This window comes from Leptonotus elevatus, chromosome 2 (genome assembly GCF_054856555.1).
Source record: "Leptonotus elevatus isolate MCC_2025b chromosome 2, RoL_Lele_1.0, whole genome shotgun sequence".
NCBI lineage: Eukaryota > Metazoa > Chordata > Actinopteri > Syngnathiformes > Syngnathidae > Leptonotus > Leptonotus elevatus.
This window is the reverse complement of record NC_141240.1, coordinates 21,611,952-21,625,113: the sequence shown is the minus strand read 5'-3', so window position 1 is coordinate 21,625,113 and position 13,162 is coordinate 21,611,952. Positions and strand designations below refer to the sequence as shown.

The 13,162-nt window shown below is 37.8% G+C and overlaps 1 protein-coding gene across 2 annotated transcripts; it reads right to left on the bottom strand.

Moving 5' to 3' along the window:
• Nucleotides 1-509: 509 nt before the first annotated feature.
• Nucleotides 510-12,921, bottom strand: LOC147178848 (suppressor of tumorigenicity 14 protein homolog). Of its 2 annotated transcripts, none has more exons than XM_086070196.1 (18): nucleotides 12,562-12,921; nucleotides 12,177-12,339; nucleotides 10,972-11,099; nucleotides 10,830-10,900; nucleotides 9,155-9,342; nucleotides 9,024-9,059; nucleotides 8,565-8,793; nucleotides 7,155-7,291; nucleotides 6,983-7,083; nucleotides 6,789-6,889; nucleotides 5,083-5,216; nucleotides 4,790-4,894; nucleotides 4,024-4,140; nucleotides 3,644-3,769; nucleotides 2,916-3,099; nucleotides 2,047-2,318; nucleotides 1,825-1,961; nucleotides 510-912 (listed from the first exon to the last, which is right to left on the bottom strand). In XM_086070196.1, the coding sequence occupies exons 1-18, from the start codon at nucleotides 12,601-12,603 to the stop codon at nucleotides 751-753; spliced, it is 2,433 nt and encodes an 810-aa protein (XP_085926322.1). In that variant the 5' UTR covers nucleotides 12,604-12,921; the 3' UTR covers nucleotides 510-750. The 2 variants fall into 2 exon arrangements, with proteins under 2 accessions (XP_085926322.1, XP_085926323.1); XM_086070197.1 differs by having other exon boundaries at nucleotides 6,983-7,080.
• Between the last annotated feature and the right edge of the window lie 241 nt (nucleotides 12,922-13,162).

Sequence of the window (13,162 nt, the reverse complement as noted above, 5' to 3'; positions counted from 1 at the left end):
TTTATTGTACATTTAGAACAGATATAAAATTTGTGATTAATCGTGAGTTAACTATTGAAGTCATGCAATTAATTACAATTAAAAAATAATAATCGCCTCACGCGATTTAAAAAAAGAGAAAAGATTATTAAAAATTAGGGGCGTCGGGTGATGAAATTTTTTAATCGTAATTAATCGCATGACTTCATTAGTTAACTCACAATTAATCACAAATTTTATATCTGTTCTAAATGTACAATAAAAAAAATTCTAGGTTTTCATACTCTTGTTAACAAAAGTGGAAAAAAAATGTTAAACTAATAAAAATAATTCAAATAAATGTTTGACGTCTATAGCCGTCAATGGCAGTGAATGAGTTAAGAGAGTCCAACAACGGTGGTACCTTGGGAAACGAGTAGGGATGTAACCATATGTAAATCTCATAATTTGGTTTTATAACCTTTTTCATTTCATGGGAAGTTTCTCTCAAGACTCTTCAACAGGTCAGTGAAGACTCTTAGAGGGTCCAGTTAGTCTCAAAATATACTTTTTTTTAATGTCATGAGACATTTTGTAAAAAAAAATCTCCAGAAAGTCTATTAAGTCTGTAACAAGAAAGTCGAAGTCTGTCAAAACTGAAGTTGCTGTTTGAGAAGTTTTGTGTCTCCAATGTGTTTTAGAGACTCAATTCATAACACTTGTTGCATTGTTACAAGTGACACCTTCAACTTGAAACTCTTAAAAGTTCCCGCGGTAGAGTTAGCGGTGTCGCTAAACGCCGCTTTGCTCCTTGATCCAGCTGCGATATCGGGTCACTCGTGTGTAGATGCCTGGCTTGTTTCTGCGAGCGCAACCGTCGCCCCAGCTCACCACGCCAGCCAGGAAAACCCGCCCACTCGGGCTGATGACGGACAGCGGACCACCGGAGTCACCCTGACAGAGTCAAAGATGAAACAAGATGAGATTGTTAAAAGAACTCTGACAACTCTTTAGAAAGTCCAACTAGCCTCTAAAGTGTGTTCCACAAACCTTTAAAGTCTGTTAATTAGTCCGTCAAGACTTAATTTTTTTCAACAGGTCAAAACTCATCATTTTGACTAGTCCTGAAAAACTACCCCACAACTCTTGAGAGACCCCAACTAGTCTCCAAAGACTGTTGCAGAACTCTAAAGACTCTTTAGAAAGTCCAGTAAATCTGCAAAGACTTCGTTTTTCATTACATTTGAGACTTTTCTGCGTTTGTCAAATTTCTGACATTTTTGGCAATATTTTGGACATTTAATGGTCCTTGTCTGCCTCTCTTCTTCCTTTTTTGGATATTTTATATTTATTTTATTATTATTATTTTACCTTTTTTTGCTATAAAATTTCTGCCATTTTTGTCAATTTTGTGGACATTTTATGGTAATTTTCAGGATTTCTTCTTTTGTTTTGGGACATTTTATGGTTACTTTTTGAATGTTTTCTAAAAAAATTTAAATCAATTGTATGACTTTTTTTTGACAATTCCAAAGACATTTTATGGTAATTTTATGACTTTTTTCCTTTGTTTTTGGACATTGTATGGTTACTTTTTGAAGATTTTCTTTTATGCCTTCTTTATTCAATTACAATTTCATGGACATTTTATGGTAAATTTCTGCTTTTCCTATTCCCTTTTTGGGCATTTTTGTCAGTTTTGTGGACTTTTTATGGTAATTTTCAGGATTTCTTCTTTTGTTTTTGGACATTTTATGGTTACTTTTTGAAAGTTTTCTGACATTTTTAAACAACATTTTATGACTTTTTTTTGTGTGGCAAGTCTCAAAAGTAGCATCATTGTACAAGTCATTCAAGTCTTTTTACCTGGCAGGCATCCACGTCACCTTTGAGGACTCCAGCACACATCATTCCATCAGTCACCTCGTTGTTCATGGCACTGTTACACGCCGAACTGTTGATTATTCGAACTTTGGCTTTCTGCAAGACGCTCTCCGCCACACCTTTCAAGTAACACAAGGATGCCATCAAAGCGCTTACTGACAACGGTCCTTCGTCACATGGTCACAAGCTCATCAGTTTGCGCACCTCCCTCTCTGCTGGCACCCCAGCCGGTTATCCAGGCCTCCTGGCCGGCAGGGAATTGGTACGCGGGGGAGGGCAGGCAGATGGGCCAGATGTGCTGGTTGAGCGGCACGTCCGAGTCCAGCTCCATTAACGCCACGTCGTTGTCTAAAGTGAGATGCTTGAAGTCGTGGTGGACCACGATCCGCATCACCCTTCTCCTCACCGTCCACTCGTTAGCGCGGTTCAGCACGTGCTGGCCCAGGACGGCTTCCCATTGGTCGGCGTGTGAGTGCCTGCCCCGCAAAACAATTTGCTTGTGATTGGTCATCTGGTCTCTTAACTCATTCACTGCCTTTGACGACTATAGACGTCAAAAATTAATTTGATCTATTTCTATTAGTTTAACATTTTCCCCACTTTTGTTAACAAGAGTTATGAAAACCTAGATTTTTTTTTTTATTATATTAGAACAGATATAAAATGTGTGATTAATCGTGAGTTAACTAGTGAAGTCATGCAATTAATTACGATTACAAATTGTAATTGCCTGATGCCCCTAATTTTTTATAATCTTAAAAAAAAAAAGATTATTAAAAAATTTGGGGCGCCAGGATTGGAATCGTAATTAATCGCATGACTTCACAAATTAACTCACGATTAATCACACATTTGATATCTGTTCTAAATGTACAAAAAAAATTCTAGGTTTTCATACTCTTGTTAACAAAAGTGGGAAAAAATGTTAAACTAATAGAAATAGTTCAAATGAATTTTTGACGTCTATAACCGTCAATGGCAGTGAATGAGTTAAAATAGCATGGAAAGGCTGTTGAGTCTTGAAGAAAGTCTCAGACTGTAAAGACTCCACAAAGTAGCCCAACTACTCGTACCTGCCCGAATCCCTGTCCTGGACGCAGTGGGCGGCAGTCAGCAGCCAGCGGCTGCTCAGCACGGAAGCACCACACGCGTGACCCTGGCCCACCAGCTGGAGGCTGACCTGCCAGGGCCACTCGCCCTCTCGCGACGCCTCACCGCCGACAATGCGAGAGCTTCGGTACGGCCGCAGACCGCACTCTTGAAATAACAAAAACACACACACACACACACAATTAGCATTTATGCTACATTTGCTTCTTAGGAATAGCTAACATGAAGCTGGTCAATTTCACCTGTTATCCAAAAGTGTCAGAAATAAAGAAACAGAAAAACATGCTATGCTAATATGATGCAAATAGAGTACATTAGAGGTCTATAGACCATTAAATATGATTTTAAAAAAACATTTGAGGTGCACAGACCATTAACTATAGTGTAAATAATATGATATATAAAATTAAAAAATCCCAATAAATATAAATCTATGATAAAAGCTATTAAGAAGTCTGCTTACACCCATTACTCAAATGAGCGTAAGAGGATTTAAATCAAGATTAGTCACGAGGATATGCATTGAAGCTTTTCAATGTGAAATGAACACAAAAAAAAAAGATTCCTAACGAAAAAATACTTTGACCAACTTTGCATTTTTATTTAAACTTTTATTTATTTATTTTTAAACATAATGTCAACAGTTGGATTGAATGGTGTGTGCATGTGTGTGCGTGTGAGATGGACATACGGCAGCCTTCCTCATCGGACGCGTCCTCGCAGTCGTCCTCGCCGTCGCACTCGGGGTTGACTTTGTCTAGGCAGCGTCCGTTTCTGCAGCGAAAGCTGGAGTTGGAACATGTCGTCATGGCGACCACTGTAGGACATCCCAAGCGTGTGTTAGCGGTGCAACAGTCAACAGATTATGGTTCCACATGAAGTTCTCGTTTTGAAATATAGTAACCCCCTTTAGACATGGACTCAAATTCTGACATCACTTTCTCATGTTGACAGAAATCTCCCATTTTGACAATGTCCCATTTGGACAGAAATGTCCTGCTTCCACAAATGTGTGCACAAGTGAAATATTTTAATTAGGTAATCATGAGACACAATTGAGGTCCTACACACATTTTGCGCATTTGAACTCATCAGACCCGTCGGCGCAGTCGTCTTCGCCGTTGCACACCGTCGTCCGCGAGACGCAGCGACCGTTCCTACAGCGGAATACGCTGGGAGCACAGCTGCCTGTCAAAGAGACAGATGAGGTCAAATTCCATTCAAATCGTGATGAATTCTTTCATGCACAAATATGCATTGTTTTCATTACAATAGTATCCAATTTTACATACGCATGTCAACTTTTTTTTCTTTTTTTTAATACATGTCTACAAATGACCCGGCGAACTGTCAGGGACAAAGAAGGTGTGATACTGTCATCGTGTGGTCTATTACAGGTTTTGCTGGAAATGTACCTTTACAAATATTATTGGAAATCACTAACATAATGCATAATTAACGCTGCACTTAAATGTATGAAGAAAAAAAAGTACTTATAGGGATACTTGACTCATTTTGTTAATATTTTGTCCAGAATTAATTTGAAAACTTCATTATTTATAAGTGGAAAAGATTGTGGACAAAATATTCACTTTTTACTGCTGAAAATGGCTCAATGAGTCAATTCTTAAAGTAATTTAATTTAAATATATTGCAGATGGGCCAACTCATTCAAAGATGAGGTACATCAAGACAATGTTGATGATAATAATAGGAATAATAATAATAATAATAATAATAATAAATTACATGTATAAACAAATATGCAAAATAGTTTATTTGACAACAAAAGAATCCATTGCCATTTTAAAACGTGATTATTTCAACAGAAACTCACTGCATTCTTCCTCGTCGCTGGCATCTCCGCAGTCGTCCAAACCGTCGCAGCGCAGACGCGAGTCCACGCATAAGTCATTGGTGCAGCGGAACCTTCCCGGACAAGCTGCTCCGAAACAAAACGCAACAAAAAACGATCAGAGGTGCATATATAAACGAGATTATAATTAGAGGTGAACCAATTGTTAAACACATACATTTTGACATGAATGTCTCGTTTTCACAGTAATGTCTCATTTGGACACAAATGCCCCTTTACAACAAATTCAATATAATGTAACTATGACATTTTACAGTCAGTGGGGATGAAGGCCTGGTATGTGGCCAAGAAACCCTGGTCCACATACGACCAATCCGAGTTGAACTTGACAGTCATCAGGTTGCTTCTGCTGGCCACTGTTGTCCTTCCCACTTTTGCACCGCACAGCCTGAGATGGAAACATGATGTGATGGAGATGCATGAATCATTAACTGTGGTGTAAATATGCTACATTAGATGTGCACGGACCATTAAATATAATGCAAATATGCTACATTAGAGACATAAGATATGAATGCGGCACATTACATGTATATAGGACATTAAATATGACGTAAGTATGCTGCGTTGGGCACACAGACCATTAAATAAGGAACATGTGCACATACAAGTTGTGTTATGTGTTCAGTGAATATAAACACAGTAATATTGGTGACTGTATGTACACTCTAAAAACAGTTGGGTCAAAAGTAGAGCTGTCAAACTATTACATTTTTTAATCAGATTAAACACACCTTAGAGTTTTGATTAATCACAGGCTTTTTATTTTTTATTTTTTTGCCCGCCAAATTTGAAGGGCACCTGCTATGTGTTAATTCTTTCGACATTTAATATATCTTCAACATTTTTTGATCCACTGCACACGCTCATTCTCCTCTTTTTCTAATCCATGAATTACTTGCATCATTTAAATATGAAAATAAATGACCCCAATTTTTGACATGAATAAATATTCTGAATGCCATACACAAACATTTATTGAATAGTTTGCTTTAATGCACATAGTTATGTTTATTGCTCAAACACAACCTGTGCTACCTTTAACTCATTCTCTGCCATTGACGGCTATAGACATCAGAAATTCATTTGAACTATTTCTATTAGTTTCACTTTTTTCCCCATTTTTGTTAACAAGAGTATGAAAACCTAGAAAAAAAATGTTTATTGTACATTTAGAACTGATATAAAATGTGTCATTAATCATGAGTTAACTAGTGAAGTCATGTGATTAATTACAATAAAAAAAATCGCCTGAGGCCCCCCCCCCCCCAAAAAAAAAGATTATTAAAAATTGGGGCGTCAGACGATTAAAATTTGTAATTGTAATTAATCGCATGACTTCAATAGTTAACTCACGATTAATCACAAATTTTATATATGTTTTAAATAGACAATTAAAAAAAATCTTGGTTTTTATACTCTTGTTAACAAAAGTGGGAAAGAATGTGAAACTAATAGAAATAGTTCAAATGAATTTTTGACGTCTATAGCCGTCAATGGCAGTGAATGTTATCGTAACCATCCACTGACAGCTAAAGGATCATCTGCAGTCAAAATTAATAGTGTGGTTAATCTGCATTAATACATGATTAATGCGATATTTTTTGTGATTAATTCATTAGTTAACGCTTTAACTTTGACAACACTAGTCAAAAGTAACTCAATTACGGATACAAAAAAAAGGACCGATCCACTTTATATTGGTCAGATCCTTTACTTGGGTCAAAAAATTGGGTAGTTTTGTATAAAACAACCCAGAAAGTTGGGTCAAATTGAACCAAGTAGAGGATCGGTCCATTTTTGACCCAATTGTTTTTAGAGTGTAGCACATGAGATAACATGCAGTTATGTACTACTTCGGCATTGGGCTTGCAGTGTATGACAAAAGAAAGAAAAAAAATGAAAGAAGAAGAAATAAAATGAAAGAAGAAGAAAAAAAATGAAAGAAGAAGAAAAAAACCTTCGGCCGTTGACTTCCACATAATCTCGCGAACAATGGTTGGAGTCATTTCCGACGTAGAACTTGTCGAATTTGACTTTGACCAACTTGCCCTTTGACACCTGCAAAAGAAACCACAAGCAGCATTGCCACTTCAACTTTTGTGAACTTGCTCCACTCAGTTTGCAGCCAAGTGATGAAGACTCAGTACTGGCCTGGATGTTCCACACGCATGAAGTCCGAGGAGGATAGCTGGACGGGAAGTACGGCGAAGAGAAGACGCCCTGGTCACCGCTCAGGGTTCCTCCACAGCCTGCTGGCAGCATGAGGTTAAAAGTAACATCCACAGCACAGATCATTAGAAATGCAAATGTGTCACATGCCTACCTGGAGGCGCCAGAGAAACCTGCGAAAAGTTGGCTAAGAAGCCCGGAAAGTTCTTCTCCTCGTTGGTGACCAGCGTCAACAACATGACGTTCCCCGACGACACGAAGGACAGCGAACGGTGATGAATGCCGCAATGTCTGAAAACGCAACACGGACATTTTGGTGGGGTTTACACAGAAAAGGTGGTCGGGCGGGGGGCTGAAGTCGTAAAAATGGAGATTGTGAAAACGGATCACGTAAAGATTGAAGCCGTAATCATGACAGTTGTGAAGCTGGAGATCATAAAAATGGATGATGTAAACATCATAAAGATGGAAAACTGTGTGAAACAAACACTTAAGGCCTAGAAAATGAAGGTTGTGAAGATTGAGATCTCAAACTAGATGGAAAAAGGGATAATGCAAAGATGAAAAATTCTCAAAATAAAAATCATTTAATTGCTCAAGATAATAAAACAGACTAAAGACTGAAGTCAAGATATAAATTGTGAAATTAGGTAATGTAAAGATTGAAGTCTAAAGACGAAGTTTATGAAGATGGCGATTGCAGATTGACAAGAAGATAAATGTAGAGATCATGAAAATGGATGTAAAGATTGAAGTCATAAAGACAGAAATCGTAAAAACAGATGATGTAAAGTCATAAAGATGAATTATACATAGTAATAAAAAATATATATTATAAATTATTATTATTTTAAATCATTTATCTAATTAATAATAATAATATAACTTATATACTTATATTAACTCATTCACTGCCATTGACGGCTATAGACGTCAAAAATCAATTAAAACTATTTCTATTAGTTTAAAAAAAAAACACTTTTAAAAAGAGTATGATTTTTTTTTATTATACATTTAGAACAGATATAAAAATGTGCGATTAATTGTGAGTGAACTAGTGGTCATTTTAATCGCCTGACACCCCTAATTTTTAATAATCTTTTTTTATATATATTTATATAATAATAATCAAGTAATTATTTGGAGCCATTTTTTTTAATGTAAAACTGTCTAAATACTCTAATTTCAGCATATCAACTGTGACTGATTTCTGTAGTCCTTCAATTAAAAAAAGGAAAAGATTATTAAAAATTAGGGGCGTCAGGCAATTAAAAGTTTTAATTGTAATTAATCGAATGACTTCACTAGTTAACGCACGATTAATCACACATTTTATATCTGTTCTAAATGTACAATGAAAAAAATTTAGGTTTTCATTCTCTTGTTAACAAAAGTGGAAAAAATGTTAAACTAATATAAATATTTAAAATGGATTTTTGACGTCTATAGCCGTCAATGGCAGTGAATGAGTTAATGACAACAATTTAAAAATAAATTATAATTATAATTATAATCCAAATAAAAATTACTTAAAATAAATGAAATGCTAAATACGGCATCTCACTCGGCGATGGCGGTCTGCTCGATGGGCGCTAGCGAATCGTAAATCTTGACAAAGTCGTGTTGGCAGTCGTCCTCCAGGATCAGCTTTTGGAAGTCCAGTCGCACGCGGTGGGCAGCGTCCGCTCTCAAACGCCACTGCAGGTAGATGTTGGACGGGTACGAAGAATCAGGGAAACCCGGCGACTGAACGACTCCGCCCTCTCCGACATGCACGTTAAAGGACTTCTTGACTGAAAACCAGCAGGGTTTGTTATTCATATCAAATATCAGCTTCAAACTCAATGCTTTTATTAAAAACATCAATTCACTTTCTCTAATGCTTGTTCTCATTGGAGAACTGACTTTGGCCAAGAGTACAACCTGGACTGGTCGCCAGCCAATGCCAGGGCATATATAGACAAACAATGGACCGGATGCCTGACAATGGTAAAAGCGATTGGGAAAAAAATCTTATTCTTACCCAACAAGGATGATGATGTCATCCGTGGATCAATTGCTGCACACAAACATGACACACTTTTAACATGGACGTCTCAGCTGATTGGCCGCTACCTGGCTTGATTGACAATTAACCGGCGTGGGAGGGCCGACCTCGCGTGACGACGGCGTCGACGTTGAGCGCGTGCTGGGGTTTCAGAAGCACTCTCCCTTGACGACTTTGTTGACTTCCTGCCGACATTTGCAGCGACTGGACGGCGACGTCCACCGAGGCCTGCTGGGGTGCGGGGACGCTGAACTCGGAGCGGTAGTACGCCGTCACAGAATCATCGCCGCCATCGCTACAGCGGTGGCAAAGATGGCGGTTAACATGACTTGACCTCACTAGTCTAAACAAGACATTCTGATTAATATTACATTTGTGGAATATGAGTTAGGAAGCAAAATCCAGCCATTTTCATCCATCTCAGGGGGCGGCCATTTTGCCACTTGCTTTCGTCTGAAGATGACATCACAGTTGCTCAGGCAGCGACCAATCACAGCTCACCTGTTTTCTAAAGCGGAATTGTGATTGGTTGTTACCTGAAACCAAAGCAACTGTGGTGTCATGTTCACTCGACAGCAAGTGGCAAAATGGCCGCCTTCTGACATGGATAAAAAATGGCTGGATTGTGCTGCTACTCATATTCCATTAACGCAATATTAACCAGAATAATGTATTCAGACTAGTGGGGTTGCATAGAACATATTGTCAAGAATTTTTTTTTTTGGGGTGGTGACTTCCTCTTTAACTCATTCACTGCCAGTGACGGCTATAGACGTTAAAAATTCATTTGAACTATTTCTATTAGTTTAACTTTTTTTTTCCACCTTTGTAAACAAGAGTATGAAAACCTAGATTTTTTTATTGTACATTTAGAACATATATATATATATATATATATATATATATATATATATATATATATATATATATAATTTTTATTTATTTTATTCATTCGCTGCCATTGACGGCTATAAACGTCAAAAATTCATTTAAACTATTTGTAATAGTTTAACATTTTTTCCCACTTTTGTTAAAGAGTATGAAAACCTAGAATTTTTTTATTGTACATTTAGAACAGATATAAAATTTATGATTAATTGTGAGTTAACTAGTGAAGTCATGCGACTAATTATGATAACAAATATTAATCGCCTGACGCCCCAAATTTTTAATAATGTTTTCTCTTTTTTTTATTCATTCACTGCCATTGACAGCTATAAACGTCAAAAATGTATTTCAACTATTTCTATTAGTTTAACATTTTTTTTCCACTTTTATTAACAAGAGTATGAAAACCTAGAATTGTTTATTGTACATTTAGAGCAGATATAAAATGTGTGATTAATTGTGAGTTAACTAGTGAAATCATGCGATTAATTACGATTAAAAATGTTAATCGCCTGCCGCCCCTAATTTTTAATTAATTTGTGGCAGTGAATGAGTTAGTGAAAACTGTGATCAGTCGTCAACAAAATGCCCACTTCAACTTATGTATTTCTAGACATTAAGCATTTTCCTCTCTATAGGCACTAAGGAAAAAATCTGAACAACGGAATGGGCATAAGTAGAGATATCCATATTGAATTATTTTTTGTGACAATTGATTAACGTTATGATTTTGTCTATAGTGAGCATCTATGGAGAGGAAAAAGCTTAACGTCCATAAAATCTAAAATATTGAGGCAAGTACAGACATCCATTTTTTGGGATGATTGATTGCAGGTTTCTGTCATTAAGCAATGTTGACCTTTATTACACTCCCAACTTTGTCACGTGACCCACCTGAAGGCCTCCACCGACGAGCGTTGGAAGTATTTGCCCAACGCCGCTTTTGTGTCATACATCACTCTTAACTGCAAAATTAAATGTTAGCGTTAGTCACATCTGACCTCCCATAATGCATCTGGGCCACGCCGCCACTCACCTCCTGGCTGACGAGAGACGCCATCTTGACAAATGGCTTGCTGCCAGGGTCCTCGTAGGCTGGCAGGAAGTGCTGTTTGGCGATGGACATGGAGCCCACGTAAACACGCGTCACGGCCTCGCGGTGCACTGCCAACATAATAACAAGTAGATGTTTAGGTTAGAATAGTTTGGGATTTTTTTTTGTAGTTAGCTTTATTTCGTTTTGATTGTTTGGTTTTTTTTGATGGGAAGTCAATGTTAAACATTTGACAATATGTTACATGTGACCTCACTAGTCTAAACATGACATTCTGATTAATATTACATTTGTGGAATATGAGTAATGAAGCAAAATCCAGCCATTTTAATCCAACTCAGGGGGCGGCCATTTTGCCACTTGCTGTCGACTGAAGATGACATAATAGTTGCTCAGGCAACGACCAATCACAGCTCACTGTTTTCTGAAGCAGAGCTGTGATTGGTTGTTACCTAATACCTGAGCAACTGTGATGTCATTTTCACTCGACAGCAAGTAGCAAAATGGCCGCCTTCTGATATTGTTAAAAACTGCTGGATTTTGCTGCTTAACTCATATGCCACTAATGCAATATTAACCTGAATACTGTATTTAGACTAGTGGGGCTGCGTAAAATATATTATTGTCAAGATGTTTTGGGTTTTGTTTTGTTTGGTTTTTGGGGGGGAGGAGCTTCCCCTTTAAATACGATTAGTTTCAGTTAGTGTTTAGAGTGGTTTGTTAATTTTATGTTTTCAAAAATGCTTCATTTAATAGTTTTTATTAGTCTTACAAAGTAGTATGAGTTTTAGTTTTTGTGATAAATGGAGTATTTGTGAAGTGCAAGATTAAAAAAAATGTCACAAAGTATTATGCAATAAAATAAATTCAAATTTCCAAACTACCTTTCCACCTTTCTTCTGTACGGCCATACAGTAACACCCAAATAAATACATTTAAAATAAACCCCGAAGTGCATGAAAATTAATTGACAAAGATGAAAGGGAAGGATTTGTTTTGCTAGAATTATAGTATAGTCTTACAAGCGTAAAATTGAGTTTAAAAAAAGCCCGTTTTTATTTTATTTCATTAAAAAAAAAAAAATTGAGCTTTAGTCTTCATTAAATATTGGTTCATTAAGACAGACAAAACACGCTAACGGCATCCACAGACCGAGGCCGGTTAAAAACAAAAGGATGTCCACTCACAGTGGAAGCGCCACACAAGCAGTCCGGTCAGCAGAGACAGAGCGGCGGCCGCTGCCACAAGGCCGGCGCCAACCCACAGCTTCCTGTGATGCGCAGGCTTCTTTTCCAGCTTTTTGGCGTCGGGGGTGGGCAAAAACTGAAGAGTGGCATCTAGGTCCAGATCCTGATGAGAGGGTGGGGGTTGCCATGGTGATCCAGTCAGATAAAATTGTCATTTAAGATAAAATGTGACATGGCTATTGTTTCTAAAGAGTAATAATATAATAATAAATGGGAACATAGACCAGGAGTCACCAGAACTGAACCGAAACTGTGAGGCAGACATGCTAACCACGAGTCCACCAGAGCGACAAGAACCGGTTGGTCGAGTCGTGACGTCACCTACTTGTCTCGGGTTGAACTTCTGCCCCGTTTCCAGGGGATCCATGATGACGTCACTCTTCTCGCTGTGGTCTCTCTCTATTCACTTCGCTCAAGCCCTGAGCGCGTGATCCCCCATCGCGAACAGATAAGTGTGCGCGTGCGCGCGTGCGTGTAAGAGAGAGAAAAATACAAACTGAGAACGTTTCCAAAGTTTCTGAAAGTTCAAGCCATTGAAAGTTGGTGTGAAAAGGTGGCCAAGGCAAGGGGACACAAGGCGAAGTGCGGGATTTATGTCTCTCCCGCCCCACACAGGTGGGGAAAAAATAAAAGTGTCCTTCCTCGACCAGCTACTGAGTCCTCCCACAAAGCTTTGCGCAGCTTCCTTACCTGTGCTCGGCTTGCATGACAAATGAGGGGCGTGACCGCGGCGTCATACTCATTCTCATAGGTTACTTGTTTGGCGGGATAAAAATGCGGAGATGAGATCACTTTGTTTAAAAAAACAACAACAACTCAATTCTAAGAAAGATGCAAACAAACACCTGTTAAAGATCATGCTAACACGTAAATAAATCCAGCAACAACAAATGAATAAATAATAATAAAGAGGCACAGATTTTTTT